We start from the raw sequence: 17,305 nt of genomic DNA on the forward strand, positions 1-17,305 counted from the left end.
AGGGCAGGATCCTCCTGAGACACTCAGGGCTCACTCAGCCAGAGGGATTTCCTCTTCAATGGCGCTCCACAGTGGTGTCGATGGAAGACATTTGTCAGGCTGCTTCATGGGCTTCACCCTGTCCCTTTACTCATTATTATTTACGAGATGGGTCTTCAGGATCCATCACTCGTTCAGTGCTTGGACCTCAGCAGGCTGAGTGAAAGCATTATGGCACCACATCAGCCCTACTTGAATGTGTTAAGCATCAGTCTAATATGCTCTGTTATGTTATGCATCTATGTAAATATGTAAATGAGAATGTGTGTATATATATTTATATATATATGCTTTTATTCTGAAAAGTAACTGTAGAGGAAGTTGAACTTTGACCCCGTAAAATGACCAATAAAAGGGAGCATTGGTGTTTTGTAGCCGCAATCAGTGTGTGCTATCACCAGTGAAGGCCCGTTGAAACAGACGCTCTGCGTATGGATTTATTTTCTCCTTTTTAATCCTGGAGATTCATTTTGGAGTCTTGGACCAACCGCTGGGTAAATTAAACTCTGCTAACAGGGTATGGGCCCAGAGCAAAGCCCAGAGCAAAGCCCGGACCAGAATGAATTGTGAACCAGGAACGCTGAGCACCAAGCTAATCAGGACAGCTGGGAAAGCATCGTGCTAGCATGTGAGGAGCACAGAACCGACCAACAGCAAGTCCGGTGAGTCGAGCGAGAGCTAGGACGTGTGTCGGACACTATGAGTCGGAAGACAGCGGAAGCCAGCGGAAGCCAGTTCCCGCTGGTCAAGATTGGTAATTGACTGAGACGAGGATAAATACGAACTATGGGAAACAAAGTTTCCCGGACACCTCCGGCTACAAGGTTTGAAAGACATTATATTAAAGCCGAAAGATGACGATGATGATGAGGAATATGATTCAAAGAATGCAGAGGCATATGCCGAACTAATACAATTTCTGGATGATAAGCACCTTTCACTGGTAATGAGAGACGCAGGTGACGACGGGTGGAAAGCTCTAATTATCTTGAGAGAACACTATGCCGGGAAGGTAAAACCCCACATAATAAGCTTATACACCGAACTGACTGCATTACAGCAGAAGAGCAGCGAGAGTGTAACGGACTATGTTTTGAGAGCCGAGGCCGCCATTACAGTGCTGAGAACCGCAGGTGAAACTTTGAGAGATGGACTGCTAATAGCAATGGTTTTAAAAGGTCTACCTAAATCATTTACGCCTTTTAGAATCCATGTGACACAAAGTGATGATGACATGACTTTCTCAGAATTTAAATGCAAACTGAGACATTACGAAGAAACTGAAAAACTGCGTGTGGACACTGCCACAGAGGACAATGTGATGGCAGCACGGATGAATCAGAGGGTCAAGAACCCGATGCCGGAATATGTTCAACCAAGCGTGAACAAGCAGAGCGCTGATCGTAAAGACTTTATTTGTTTTAAATGTGGTAAAAAGGGACACAAAGCTAATGTGTATGACCGCAAAAAGTGGTGTAGTTATTGCAAGACCAACACGCACCAGACTGAAGTGTGCAGAAAGAAACACAGAGATGATGAAGCACGGAAAGCTGCTGATGACTACGAGGGAAAGGAATATGCATTCCGACTACAAGACGCTGACGGCGAGATGGACGAAACCAGAACCAGGAATCTGATGGTGGACACCGGAGCAACGTCTCACATCATCACGGATCCAGAGAGGTTCAGGAGGTTCGACGAGGACTTCGAGCCGAGGTCGCATTACATCGAGCTGGCAGACGGAACCCGGAGCAGAGGAGTGGCTGAACGGAGAGGAGAGGCTGTGGTAACCTTCATCGACAGCAGAGGGGTCCAACACAAGGTGGTGCTAAAGAGAGCACTATTCATCCCTTCATATCCACAAGACATTTTCTCTGTGAAGGCAGCTACTACCAATGGAGCAACGGTCATCTTCAAGCGAGGTAACCATGTACTGAGACATTCTGATGGAACGAGATTCCCCATCAAGGAGTACAACAGACTATTCTATCTACGACCTGTGAGTAGAAAACAAACAGACCAATGTAATGCTTCTTATGACCTGAAAACATGGCATGAGATAATGGGACAATGCAATTTTGATGACATTAAGAAACTGCAGGGAGTAGTAGATGGGATGGACATCAAAGATAAGACTGTTGGAACAGAAAGAGACTGTGAAGTCTGTATGAAAGGTCAATTTTGTCAGACAAGAAATAGAGAGCTGGATGCTAAAGCTAAGACTGTTTTGGAACTCGTGCATACAGATCTGGCAGGACCAATAAGTCCAGAAACAAAAGAGGGATTTAGGTACGCTGTTTCATTCACTGACGACTTTTCCGGTGCAATATTTGTGTATTTCCTCAAACACAAAAGTTATACAGTGCAAGCAACAGAGAAATTATTTGCTGACACCGCACCATATGGTATCATAAAGTGTATACGTTCAGATAATGGAACTGAGTTTACATGTGGAGAGTACCAGAAACTTCTCAGGGAGAATAGGATAAGACATGAAACTTCAGCCCCTTACTCCCCACACCAGAACGGCACAGCTGAACGAAGCTGGCGAACGCTTTTTGATATGGCAAGATGTATGCTTTTAGAGAGTAACCTACCAAAGTCCTTATGGGTTTATGCTGTTCAAACAGTTGCCATTACGAGGAACAGATGTTACAACAGACGTTTGAGAGCAACACCATATGAAATGTTAAGTGGTAGAAGGCCTAACTTGTCAAAAATGCACAAATTTGGTGTACCCTGTTTTGTGTACAAACAGAACAAAGGGAAACTTCCCTCCAGAAGTGAAAAGGGGATTTTTGTGGGTCATGACAAAACTAGTCCAGCATATTTGGTTTATTTCCCAGAGAGTGGTAAGACTCTGAAACACAGAGTAGTTAAGTTTTTAACAAGAGAACCTGAAGAAGAGACACAAACAGAAATAGTGTCAGATGATGAACCAGAGTTCCTAGTTAGGACAAGAAGGGAGGTTAAAGACAAAACACCCAGGCAGAAAGAGGAAGACCCAGGAGAAGGAACGAGTCATACAAAACCTCTAGATGAACCAGAACAAACATCGCGTTATCCCACCAGAGAGAGAAAGAGACCGAGTTACTTGAAAGATTATGCAACAAAAGGTTATGTAACAGAGGATGATGATCAAGTTTTAATTAACTTGGACTATTGCTACAGACTTTTTACTGATGCACCGTTAACTTATGAAGAAGCAATAAAATCACCTGACTCAGAGGCATGGAAAGGAGCCATGGAGGAAGAACTAGCCTCATTGAAAGACAATGACACTTTCACTCTGATAACTTTGCCAGAAGGTAGAAAGACAGTGGGGGGAAGATGGGTGTTTACCATTAAAAGGAATGTAAAGTTAAAACAAAACAAGTGCAAACAATCACAGAGCAAGTGGGGGTGTTAAGCATCAGTCTAATATGATCTGTTATGTTATGCATCTATGTAAATATGTAAATGAGAATGTGTGTATATATATAAATATGCTTTTATTCTGAAAAGTAGCTGTAGAGGAAGTTGAACTTTGACCCCGTAAAATGACCAATAAAAGGGAGCATTGGTGTTTTGTAGCTGCAATCAGTGTGTGCTATCACCAGTGAAGGCCCGTTGAAACAGACGCTCTGTTTATGGATTTATTTCCTCCTTTTTAATCCTGGAGATTCATTTTGGAGTCTTGGACCAACCGCTGGGTAAATGAAACTCTGTTAACAGAATGAATTTCATCCTCTTGTGGATGATATTTTTAGTGGGGGCCCCACTCCTCTCTCTGGCTGCCTCAGCCTTTTAAGCCCTGGGCTGAGGCTGAGCAACCCTCACTAAAGCCTGATTTATGCTTCTCCGTCTGCGTCAGTGCGGAGACACGCAACGCCATTATCCGTCCTTGCGTAGGGCTCCGGCAGGAACGCAAGTACGTACAGAGTCGAGCCCACTTTTTTAAACATCCGTCGAACGAGACGGATTATGCAAGCTTGTGATTGGTCAGGACGCCGCTGTTGTTTACAGCGCCGCCATTGCAAAGAGAGCCGAGGATAACTAGCGGCAGACACGGAGAAGCTTGAAGAATACCTCGCGAAAAAACTCTAAAAATATGAACGTTTAATTCTCCCGTGACTGGAGGAGTGTAAAGATGTGCAGCAAACGTTTTATTTGTGGACGTAAATGACAGGAAACGTGGGTTTAGAGGTGGGGAGCGCATGAAGCGGTGGGAGAATGAGAGACAAACATGTCCGTGTTAAAAGTCTCTTATATACACACAAAACACAATATAAACAAACGATCTTGGACCGATACATGACAGGATACCACAGAACAGCGCTACGCCCTCTGTGGTCCTGCCGGGCAATTGCTTTGCAACACTCTCCATGAGACGCAGAAGTAAAAGAGCAAAACGCTTCCGTCAATCCGTGCATGTCTGTCTCTTGCGGAGCTGACGGAGAAGCATAAACCAGGCTTAAAAGGAGACATGTTGGGTGTGTCCATTGGTTGAGCTAACCAGTGTGGCGTAAACCCATCCAGCTGCGCATTATTCCAATAGCAGCTAGCTTAAGGGCTAAGACTAGACGAAATAGAACGTTGGTTACGTATTGTAACCCCAGATTCTATGAGTCTAGTCGCAGCCCTTAAGCAAATGGCCCCACTGGTTCTGTTAGGACTAAGAGCCATCGGAGGCGAACAGTGGAGTCGCTCCACTTATATACCCACAAGGGGTGCCCACTATTGGTGGGCGTACATTTAAGCTCTTCATGATTGGCTGATGCTGAGATCATCCTTCCAATAGCAGCTAGCTTAAGGGCTGCGACTAGACTCATAGAATCTGGGGTTACAATACGTAACCAATGCTCTACTGGGTGGAGGACCACTAAGGGATAGTACCTATTTAGTCATCCCTGCGCTAGTTAAGTAGCTTCTGTCACGTTCTGCCCCTGCCCTCCTGACTGTGTTCCTCTCCTGCCTTGATTACCCTTATTGTTCTCACCTGTCCCTCGTTAACCTGCCCAATGTTTCCCTAATTAGCCCTCTGTATTTATACCACCTGTTTTGCCCCTGTCCTTTGTCAGATCATTGTTGTTTGTTGGTGTTCCTGTTCATCCCATCCTGCCATTAAACCATTTTTTACTTTTACTGAAGCCTGCATTTTTACCTCCTGCTCAGCTCATCCACACATGGTCCGCCGTCTCCACCTCCTACATCGTGACAGCTTCGACCATCCATGGGCTTTTCAACACCATGAAGTCGGACTTCCAATTCCAATATTCTCACCTTCAAAAGTAGAAAAATGCTACATTTACACATACCATTATCACTAAAAGAAACAGAGGAGTAAATAAGTGAGAGATGGAGAAGCAGAGACATAAGTAGCTATAGCCATGCTGAGGCTAAGCTAACTACGTGAACAAACTTTTTCAACACCAAATAAAACTGCGTGCAAACTCAAATGTTCCATAAAAGATGGGTGCAATAACAGATGTGTTTTAGCGTGCTTATGTGCTACAACAACTCAGAAATGTCCCAGTACAGAGAAAGCAGATCAATTTTAGCTAGTCACAAACACCAAACAGCTACACAGAATGCAACACTGAAAACAGAAAGTAATGCAAAACGCTTTACCGCAGGACGTGATGTTGAGTCAGTCAGCAGTAAAGCGTCCAACAACTTCAACATGAAGCCAATGAGACTCCCACAATGATCCCAACAGAGCCCAAGGACTCACATCCCTCCAGTTTCATTAGGTCTTGAGTACATTGCTCATACTTAATGATTCAGCTTATTTGCGCATATGTAATAACTAAACATAATGTTGGTAAAAATGTCATGATGGGTGGTAATTTCTTAACCCACATGAAGAATCACTCAGGGATAAGGTAAGAGATAATAAAATCTTTATTTTATAAAGAAAACAAAGCGAAAACTGAGGGCACTGATCGAAACGGGACAGGAAACGAGGCAACTCCGACTCTAAGAAGAACGGTGAGTGTGATTAGATACTGAGAACCAGGAGATGAATAATCATGAGAGGAACGGGCTTACGGAGTTAAGCAGGACGAGGGGCAGGAGGGAGAGGCAAGTCAGGTTGATGCAGGGAGGAGATGGTCGCTGGAGGAGATGCTGGATCCAGGAAGGCAGGTGAGCGGTGGAGAGCAGGAGGCCCAGGGAAGCTGAACGACGCTGTGATAAATCACACCTCAGGCAGGTGGAGGGAATCCAGGGCTGGTACAGACAAGAATGCAGAGCTGGGTTAGTTCAGGTAATCAAGTCTTAAAGTCAAGGCACAGATAAGGACGTGGCTAGATGTACCCAACAGTAGAGTATCAACCGGCGTTGAGATGTGGCAGCACCGCTCCTTAAATCCTCTGGCCAGGCTGATGGTAATTAGCTGCAGCTGCTGCTCCCCAACACGCTCACCTGCAAACAATGAAGGGAAAATAGCAGCAGAAGCAGAGAGAATGCAGAACCATGACAAAAAATGCTTTATTAAAATTGCTATTATACATGTAAAAGTTTGATATTCATTTTTTCACAATTAACACACACTTTTTTTTATCTACTGTGTTTGACCATACAGTTTTATTGAAATGTTCTTTTTAATTAGTTGCTATTAGTCTGGCTATAGAAGCCAGATAAACTGGGTTATAGATGCATGTACTGTCGTCACATAAAAATACAAAGTAATGACTGTAAAATGTATTCTACTGAACATAATAGATCATCATTCAAAGCATAAACAGCTGCATGTTTTCTTCAAGGTAAGCTGGAGCAGAATTCTAGCTTTCAATAAACCACTTTAAAATGGATATTAAAACTCGACTTAAGGAATTCTTGTAGGACTTAAAGTTATTAAATATGCTTATATTGGAGTAGTGTGTTGCATTACTACATCATTTGTATTGCTATAATATATTATAGTAATGAATGTGGTCTAAATGTATTCTACAATGTGTTAGGACTGTCATATTCCTGTAATGTTGAACAATCATGAATGTCTGTCTTCGTACAAATACTCAGAAAAAATAAATAAATAGGCTACTTTGTGAAGAAATTAGGACATTGTATACAATATTATTATATAATTATCATTATTCAATAATTACCAAAAATCGCCAGGGGAAATGTGACAATTCAATTTTTGTGATTTGTCCCACCATACGCCGTTCAAATTGACTTACGGCGCTGGGATGTTTGGAACTTTGGAGAGCTCCATGAACCACGTGACCGTGAGTTGGCGAGTTCAACGCGTGTCGTAACTCTCTCTTTCTATAGCTCTGCACTCAGCTACTGTAGCGGGCCATTCGGAGTAGCTATTCCAGAGCAGGTACTCAGAAGTTTCCTGAAAATGACATGAAAATCGGCCGTTCAGACGGCCCTGTCAGGTGGACAGGTGGAGTGTAGGTATCTGCTGTGACCCTGCAGATACCTACACTCCCAACCAATGACCCATGAGACCAATAGACTTTTAATGATGGGTTGGTTGTAATTTACAATGATCCTGTTTTTTCATGCTGCTATTGTCCTGTTCACATTTGAATCTTCTATGTGCAGTAACAATATATATATCAATCAACATGTCGATCAGTACAATCAGAATGTCAGTCAGCGCAACATTTATCTTTTATGTCTTTTAAATTATTCAGCTTTTTTTACTCATTTTACTAGTGTGTGTATGGCTCCCTAAAGGGAAGGTTATGTATTGTTCTTGTTTTATTTTACTTTTTTTTTCCTTCCAGCTCTTGGAGAGTGCAGACTTTTTTTCCTCCTCTCCTCCCTATCTTATCCCCAAGGCTTTTTGTCTGTCCTTGGGTGCACGGCTGCTTCTGCATTTTTTCTGAAAACTAGAAATTATTGAAAATGGATCTCGTCAGCTGGTCACTCAACGTGATTGATAAAAAATTTTTCAACGATGAGAACGAGAGAAGGGGCTTCCGGATGCCCCTCTGGGACAGACCCAGCTGGTCATATCATGGACTCCTGGAAACAGTGGAACCTGATCTGCCTCTCGCAGCTGTCTGTAGAGGATTCTGAAGACGTCTGGATATTTGTGGTGTTGGTGTCAGGTTCCCTGCTCTTTGGCCTAGAAGGCTTCCTGGCTTACCGGAAAATTAACGAGCTGTCGAGGAATATTGGCGCTCTCCCCGAGCTCAGGGATGGATTACACCTCGCTGTGAATTCACAGACTCACATAATTGTCGAGATGAATCGTAAGCTTGGAACGTTGGCTGACATTCATGCAATGGCACAAAAGATGGATGCCATCAAGGAGCGTGTGGACGAATCAGCATGGATTGGGATTGATTTATTTATGCCATTATTGGGATTTTGAGAGTTTTAGGACCAACAGAACTTTAAGACAGAGAGGAAATTATCTCTGTCCGGCCCCAAAACAATTTCTAATCTGAATCTGGTGCCCTTGAGCCTGTAAGGCTGTAACGGATACTCCCCCCTCAGAAGAAATGTTGAATGCTGCCATCCCTATGGCAACTCTGTCTCCTATCCCAGCCTGGACGGGACTGTGGGCTGTGAAGGCCGCTGAATCTTTCCAGGACTCACTGTGCCCTCCAAAACTCAACAACCTCCTTCCCCTGTCTAGACTGAGGTGACGTGCGCTGCTTATCGTGGCTGCAGGAACTGATGTGTGGAGAGTCCCAAACCCACCACCCCACCTAGTGGACACTTATGTTGTGTGATGTCTGAAGTCTGTTGCATCTCTGTCTGAGGTGTTTTTTTTGTTTTTTGTTTTTTGCATAGTAAAGCTGCCCTCCCTGTGAAGGGTAACTCTGAAGTGCCTTTTTTTTCCTCCACCCAAACCAGTCCTCATGTAACCCTCTGATCTCTATTAAGGTTGCACGACTCAGGGTTGCGAATGACCACAGTCACCAATTCTTGTCATGTGTCTTTGCCTATGTATGTCTGATCTCTGAATTGTGTGTACTGAAACTCTGATTCTCTGATTAACCCTCTGGGATTAATAAAGTATCTTTGAATTTGAATTGAATTGAATTCATGTTTTTATCATTCTATTTGTGGTCAGTGCCCTTTAAGCTGAGAGCTACTAACCAGATTTTGTTATGTGTATGCATAATGACAATAAAGAATTCAATTCAATTCAACTCACCACCAGGTAGTGGTCATTTCAATTCAATTCGATTCAAGTTTATTTATATAGCGCCAAATCACGACGCGAGTCGTCTCAAGTACCTTCTCATAGTAAACATTCCAATGCAGGTCCGTTCATTAAGCCAATAAGAAAAATGTTTGCTATATAAGGAACTCACACAAATTGCATCAAGTCACTGACTAGTGTCAGTCTTTACAGCAATCCTTATACTAAGCGTGCATTTAGCGACAATTGGGAGGAAAACTCCCTTTTAACAGGAAGAAACATCCAGAAGATCCTGGCTCATTATAAGCAGCCATCCGCCACAACTCACTGGGGATCGAAAATACAGAGCAGACAAACACACACACACACACACCAACCCACCCACACACCCACATCCACACATACAACATATATACCAAGTAGTGTTTTTATGGTTACATTGTGATTTCTAAGTAAATATTCTACTAATAAGAGATAAACTTTATTGTATTTATCCTAGTGAATCTAATTACACTCAACAAAAATGTAAACGCAACACCTTTGTTTCTGCTCCGTTTTTTCATGAGATGGACTTAAAGATCTAAAATTAATTCCAGATACACAATATCACCATTTCTCTCAAACATTGTTCACAAATCAGTCTAAATGTGTGATAGTGAGCACCTGTGCTTTGCTGAGATAATCCATCCCACCTCACAGGTGTGCCACATCAAGATGCTGATCTGACATCATGAGTAGTGCACAGGTGTACCTTATACTGCCCACAATAAAAGGCCACCCTGGAATGTGCAGTTTTAAATAATCACTTGACAATTAAATAAACACCACAGAGACTCTGCCACGCTTCAGACATGAAGGTTCTGATTGGATCAGTGACAGCAATGTAACATGTGATTATTTACCTTAGTGTATCAGCGTGTCTAGTGGCTAGAATAGGTCATTTACTTATTAAAAACATATTAATCATAATATTGTGATTTCACTGATCGGTCACATTGTTATTATTGACTAACAGTTGTTTTGATTAGCTTTTATTGAGAATAGAGTTCTTTGGCTTTTAATAAAAGAAAAGAAAGCAGTCTTCATCTTCTGTCTTCATCGCTGGAATGTAAACAGTTTAGAAGTGAATGCATGACCTTGAGGCTGTTTCATGCGCTCTGGCACTGCGTCACAGGGACTGTAGAAAAGATTGAATTACCTTGGTCAAAATAGCTCCTTCATCACGTTACAGCTTTATTGGGGGTCTGGGGACTCAGAACTGGTGTGACCACCATTTGCCTCATGTAGTGCAACGCATCTTCTTCACATAGTGTTTATCAGATTGTCAATTGTGGCCTGTGGAATGTTGGTCCACTCCTCTTCAGTGGCTGTGCAAAGTTGTTGGATATTAGTGGGAGCTGGTACACGCTGTCGTATACGCCAGTCAAGCACATCCCAAACATGCTCAACGGGTGACATGTCCGGTGAGTATGCTGGCCATGCAAGAACTGGGACATTTTCAGCTTCCAAGAATTGTGTACAGATCCTTGCAACATGGGGCCGTGCATTATCTTGCTGAAACATGAGGTGATGTTCATGGATGTACGGCACAACAATGGGCCTCAGGATCTCATCACGGTATCTCTGTGCATTCAAAATGCCATCAATAAAATGCACCTGTGTTCTTCGTCCATAACAGATGCCTGCCCATACCATAACCCCACCACCACCACGGGCCACTCGATCCACAACATTGACATCAGCAAAGTGCTCACCCACACTACACCACACACACTGTCTACCTTCTGCCCTGAACAATGTAAACCGAGATTGATCCATGAAGAGAACACCTCTCCAACGTGCCAGACGCCATCGAATGTGAGCATTTGCCCACTCAAGTCTGTTACGGCAACGAGCTGGAGTCAGGTCAAGACCCCGATGAGAACGACGAGCATGCAGTTGAGCTTCCCTGAGACAGTTTCTGACAGTTTGTGCAGAAATTGTTTGGTTATGCAAACCAATTGTTTCATCAGCTGTCTGAGTGGCTGGTCTCAGACGATCTTGGAGGTGAACCTGCTGGATGTGGAGGTCCTGGGCTGGTGTGGCTACACGTTGTCTGCAGTTGTGAGGCCGGTTGGATGTACTGCCATATTCTCTAAAACGCCTTTGGAGATGGCTTATGGTGGAGAAATGAACATTCAGTGCATGAGCAACAGATCTGGTTGACATTCCTGCTGTCAGCATGCCAATGGCACACTCCCTCAATGCTTGTGGCATCTGTGGCATTTTGCTGTGAGACAAAACTGAACATTCCTGGGTGGCCTTTTATTGTTGGCAGTATAAGGTACACCTGGTGCATATCAACAGGTAAACTAGTAGTAGCACATTCCATGTAAAAGAGAGTAAAATGTTATTATCAGGAGAGGGAGAATGTTTAAGTGGTTAGCAGCAGTGTGCTAGCCGATGGCCCCTCCATGAGGCTACCACAGCTTAGCAACACAATTGTAGCTTCTTCTGGGGAGAAAAACATTCAAGTGAACAGTTGAAATAAACATTTTTATTCATTTAAATAAAAAGAAGTTTTGAAGTAGTGGAAATTGAAATCTGTCATTTTTTTAATTCTCGAATTATTATTATTATTATTATTTATTTTTTGCCTTGGGTGATGTGAGAGATGTGAAGCATGTAATGCCATTGTAAACAAATTTAGTCACTACCAGTTCAGTGGTCTACTGGTAGAGTGTCTAGCCTGAGACTGGGAGATCATGGGTTCAAATCCACAGTTGGGTCATACCAAATACTTTTAAAATGGAACCCAATGCTTCCCACAAACAAACCACGTATCCGAAGCATATCTGTTTCTGCAGCTCACCGCTCCCCATGGGAATGGGTCAAATTCCACCCATGTGTGACAACTAAGGGGACTTTTACCTTTAAATGGACTATTTTTTTCAGAAATTACCTATTATGTCTCCAGTCCCTCCCAAGATTGTCCCACATACCCCATGTCTCTGTAGGTCTGATACTGCAAAATATAAAAATACATAATTTTTTTTTCATTTATTTCTTTCAATTTTATTTCATCATAATATAATTAGTTAGTTTAATTAGTTCTTTCCTTCATTAAGCCATTTTCCTCCACCTACCTGGGGTCGAGTCACAGGGCAGCAGCCTAAGCAGAAAGCCCCCTACTTTTCTCTCTCCAGCCACTTAAGCCAGGTGTTACCAGACCAGCTGAGAAATGTCATTATTTCTTCAATTATTTTGTTAGAGATTATTCATTCATTGTGATTTTGGGCAAGATGCTCCACAGCTTTCAAACCCTTGTCCCTAATGTAGAAATTTGATTTGGTCTCACATATTGGTTCTCACTAATTTGAGAGGTCAAATTTCTCAAACATCATCAAATTTACATTGGCACCAGACCAAAGTGTTTGGACATGCAATGAAACTGAGATCCATTGTGAATGCTTCAAAACATTTAAAAAAGCTCATGTTGATGTCTGAAGTTTCTGTTCAGCAGTTGCAGCCCAGTGAGTACCTGGTTTCAGACAACTGCCATAACAGCAGCTACGTACTTCTAGAGAAGTTGTACGGTTTATGCAGACTGTGAAGTTGCAGCAGCAAAATAAAGAAATATGAAAGTATTAAAGACAAACTTGTATTCCCTCCATCAGGACAAGCAGCAGACTCCAAGTAAGAGGGCGTGGGAGGGTATTCGCAAGACTCATTCACCCCCATCCTGGGTGAGGAAGGACCTGGAGACAGTAGCTGCTTCCCCATTGGAGCTGCAGACTGTGGAGTGGGAGAAGACTAGTGCCACAATTCCTTTGGCGGGCCAGGAGATCATGGACCTGCAGACGGAGGTGTGAGCCCCCCACCCACCCAATTTCAGCCTCACACCCAAAACTTACCTGTTTTCTCCCTTTCTATTGGACCACACACACGCACACACACACACACACACACACACACACACACACACACACATTGCAGTGCAAAATTAGGTTTTATGTGAGGATGTGAGGGGGTATTTGGGTTAGAAGAAAAGTTTTCTAAAGGTCAAACAAACATTAGAGAATAAGAATGTGGTGTCTCCTTATTTTGTTTCAATTGATGTTTTTGCTTTTTAGGCGAGATGATGGAGCTCCATAAAGCTGGGCCTCTACTGTGCGACTTTTTTCACTTTTTTGAGCAGATTTTGTCCTCGTGTGATAATCTACAAAATCGGAGCAAGTTTTACGTTGAACGTCGTGTAGTATACAGGGGGTAACGAGAGGCAATTAACACCACATGACCATCTACCGATCAGCAGTTGTGAGCTCAGACAAATTTCTGATATGTTTGATATTTTGCTCGTTCCTTGTGAGGGTATCGCACTTGTGGCAAGGTAGAGAAACGAAGGCCCAGGCAGGATTTGATCCCCAAACTCCCGGATGAGAGTCAAGTGTGCTAACCAGTCACATATAGAGAAACCCCGAAGGCCAAGTAGCCAGAGCGCATAATCAATTGGGATACAATGAGAGGATACTTACCCTGTCATGTATTCCCCCCTTTTCCACATTCATGTCCCCGTGCTCCTGCACAGAGTACACAAACTTCAAATCCATTAACCTATTTCACAGTACTACATGGATTCTGACAACAACGCCAAATGTAGCAAGGTGGTGAAACGTGATTCGATCACCAGACCCCCAGGTGAGAGTCACACATGCTAACCAGTCAGCTAAAGAGATATTGCAGTGGCCAAGTAGCCAGGGAGCATGATCAGTTGGGATACGGTGACAGGATGCTCACCCTGTCACACACTTTTGAAGCGATTCTGCGAGTGGCTGCAACCCTAACCCAGTACCAGAACCGGTCACAGCACATGCGCAAACATGCATCAAAGTGGCTCGCCAACCATTTCCCTGTTAACACACATCAGTCATTTTTATTTATACACTTTTTTAAGCACACAATTACAAAGACTGTCAATAAAGCATGTTTATGTCAAATTAAACAGATCACAAAACATTGATTTACTTTTTTTCGTTTTCCTACTCCAACCCCAATAAATCCCTGTGTGTTCTCCTACAGCACAACTGTACAGGACAACATACATCAACAGACATCCATAACGACACAAAAAAGTCCAACATGTTGTGTAAAAATGCCTTTTTTAGCATATTTTTATGTCTGATGTGTTTCTACCAGACATACAGTGTGAGCACATGACTCGTAAGATTTGCTCTGAAGGAAAGTCAGACCAGGGGTTAAATTGAGCCTGATCTTGCTGGGGCAAGATCCGGGAACTGTCTTATTTTGAAAGGACCATTCTGTCAGCTGTCTGCTAGGTTCTGGCTACTCACGCGACCAACTTGTGCTTTACGCAGGGTTCAAATTACTGGTGAGCTAAAGGGAGCCCGGCTCACCCAAAAGGGTGATTGTCTGCCCTGGAAGCCCTCAACTTACACAACCAGGGGGAGCCCCAAAACAAATCTTGGTTCCGCTTATATTACATTATTTATGTGGATTGTCCAGGGATCATTTTGATCAGAGAGGTGCAGAGCTCTGATCATAAATGTGCTCCAGAAAGCTGCATCCTGAGCACAGCCACAGTAACATCCTCAGTGTCGCCACCTCAAAAATTAAAAACACACGATTGTTTACTTCAGCTCATATCCTTTTATGCTTTCTGTCTTTTATTTGTGCCTGATGCGTTTCGCTGCTGTGGAGCAGAGCGCATCATCTGTTTGTCCTCCGGTGACTTCACCTTATTGTAGCGGCTGGCGCGCAGCCTGCTATTTTAGCGATAGTTAGATCTTTTTGAACCACAGTTCAAAGGTAACCAGAGGCGGTTTTAACATTAGGCATAGGTCAGCGGCTGCCTGGGGCCCCCTTGTGTTGGGGGGGCCCTAGCCCTGACCGCCAGCACCCCTCTGTTAATGCCACAATATTCTTATTACCATCATGTCGCCGCAGACAGGACTGGACATGTGCACTTCTCCTTACCATAATTCCTGAACTGTTCAAGATATCATTAAAATTCCAAAAGTGCTGAAAAGGTTAAAAATGGGGCTTTTCGTGCATATACAATACATAACGGAAGCCCCTGGGATCCCCTGTCTTGTATGCAACAAATCACAACACAGATTCAGAGACGTGCTGAGTTTGTCATCCAAAATGCTCCGTTTTATAAGTTTTGAATGTCTGATCAGATTCAGAAAATTCTAACAGTTCCTAAAAGTACATAAAAGCAGCGTTCCAAAGACTTATAGCATGAAGCAATCAGAGTTATTGAAAATATCGCTATGAGGGGATATCCTGCTGTACAGCCTGATTGAAACGGAGCACAGCGCCGCGGTGAAAGCGGATAACGGAACGGGGAAGCTAATTAGCATAAAATGCTGGCATGAAATTATGGAAATGCCTCAAAGAAAATCAACACGATCTTTTAGGTGTCCCAGAAGGCTCATATCTGAAGACAGTGACCAGGAAAGGACAGATCTCCAGTGAACCAGGGTATGAATGTTTGTTCAGTCTTTATTTTTTTATTTGAACAACCCTCATCTATTTGCTAATTGTAAGATTCAGCTTCATTCCAGCATTATTTATCTTTTTACCATAAATAATTATTTTTGCTAGAACAAAAGTTTTTGGTATAGCAGTGCACGGCGTGCCAGAGAAGCACCCCATGGCGGTGTGAGGTGTGCAGGACTCTGCCTGCAGCTGGAGAGAAACTGCTTCAAGGTCTACCACATCAAATAAAAACGTCTGAAAGTTTACAAAAAATAAATGGTCTTAAAAACTGCTAGAAAAAAGATACTAAGGTTTAAATTTTTTTAAGAATTGAAGCATTGTGGTTCAAAGTTTAAATTGTTTGCCCAGTAATTTTGAAGTCCCTGTTCAGTAATAAATGTAAAAAATTCTAATCCGTTTTTTGCTTTTTTACTTTTAAGCTGATTTTTTAAAGGCTTTAATAGAAATAAATTCTAAATACAAACCATACACTAAAAGCTGAGGTTGTTCTGAAAAAAGGAGAAGAGTTACACACACTTTGTACTTTTTATTACAATTTTACAGCCATAAGATTAAAAAAATACCAGGCGGCCCTGTTATAATTATGGTCATAAGAGGGTTATTAAGACAGTGATGCACAAACAGGAAGTGATTGGTCATTCCACTCCAATCCAGTTGGTGGCGATAATGCACCAAACTGTTGTTTGCCAAGTGCCATAAGACCACAAATATGAAGAAGAGAGGCGGGAGCGTTCGTAACAAACTCAAAGCGATAGTCAAAACATGAAGCACGAAATGGAGTTATCCTAGTGGCTCCAATAAGAGAAAGAAGCAGCTTGCTTCATAAAAGCTTTTATTTTCACTTCTGAAAGTGACGTCGTTTCTCAATGTAAACATCAAAAGGACGCAGAAAAGAAAGACAATGGAAAATGTTTAAAGAGAGGAAAACATAGACCAAAATGGAAAATAAAATAAAAAAAATAACTAAGGCTAAAGCACAGGAGCACTGACAGGAAGAATAAAGCACCCAAAGGAAGAGAAATGCAGGAAAAAAGAGGAGGACTAATAAAAAGGGAAAATAACTCATGTCAGAAGTGGGGAGAGTTTCGCAAATCCAGTTAAAGGTAAGATTGTCGAAAATTTAGTGTAAGGGGCCCCATGTCTGTGTTCGCCTTGGGCCCCCAAATTGCTAAATCCGCCTCTGAAGGTAACTCTTCAGGTGAAAACATATGAAGCCAGGAAGTTTTTCTTTAGGACTGAGAGGAGATGCAGGATAATAGACAGACACAGGACATAATAATAGTCAAATAAAAAACAAGCATGTTTTTGTATCTGGTGGTCTCAACAAACAGACACCATTGACAGTAATCATTGCCACAGAAGTGAGGAACAGAATGTTTAGAGCAGCAGAGAACTCTGAGAGGCTTCAGGCACACCAGTGAGATTGCAACCACTGCACAGTGAGGGGGGAGAGGACTGAAGCATGTGAACAGTAAAGATACAAAAAGTACCAAACCACCATTGTTAAAAGAAATGTGTGTTGACTTTGAAAATGTGGGCACAATTTTTAATTAGTTGTCACTCCCCCATAGACGTCAGTATTTGCGTTCCGGGAACGTTTGATTAAAAAAGTTAGCACTGAGTCAGACAGTTTAAGTTGCGCTACAAGTGAAAAAGTCGCATTGTGTC

The 17,305-nt window shown here is 42.7% G+C and overlaps 1 protein-coding gene across 10 annotated transcripts in view; it reads left to right on the forward strand.

Annotated features, from left to right (window-relative positions):
• The window catches only part of adgrb1a (adhesion G protein-coupled receptor B1a), a 433,081-nt gene extending 416,365 nt beyond the window's left edge, over positions 1 to 16,716 (forward strand). For all 10 annotated transcript variants that reach the window (XM_070551267.1, XM_070551269.1, XM_070551266.1 and 7 more), the window contains one exon: positions 12,793 to 16,716. In XM_070551267.1, the coding sequence (XP_070407368.1) occupies positions 12,793 to 12,987 (195 nt within the window). In that variant the 3' untranslated portion in view covers positions 12,988 to 16,716. The remainder of the gene's footprint in view (positions 1 to 12,792) is intronic.
• Positions 16,717 to 17,305: the final 589 nt, after the last annotated feature.

This window comes from Nothobranchius furzeri, chromosome 5 (genome assembly GCF_043380555.1).
Source record: "Nothobranchius furzeri strain GRZ-AD chromosome 5, NfurGRZ-RIMD1, whole genome shotgun sequence".
In the NCBI taxonomy this organism is placed as follows: domain Eukaryota; kingdom Metazoa; phylum Chordata; class Actinopteri; order Cyprinodontiformes; family Nothobranchiidae; genus Nothobranchius; species Nothobranchius furzeri.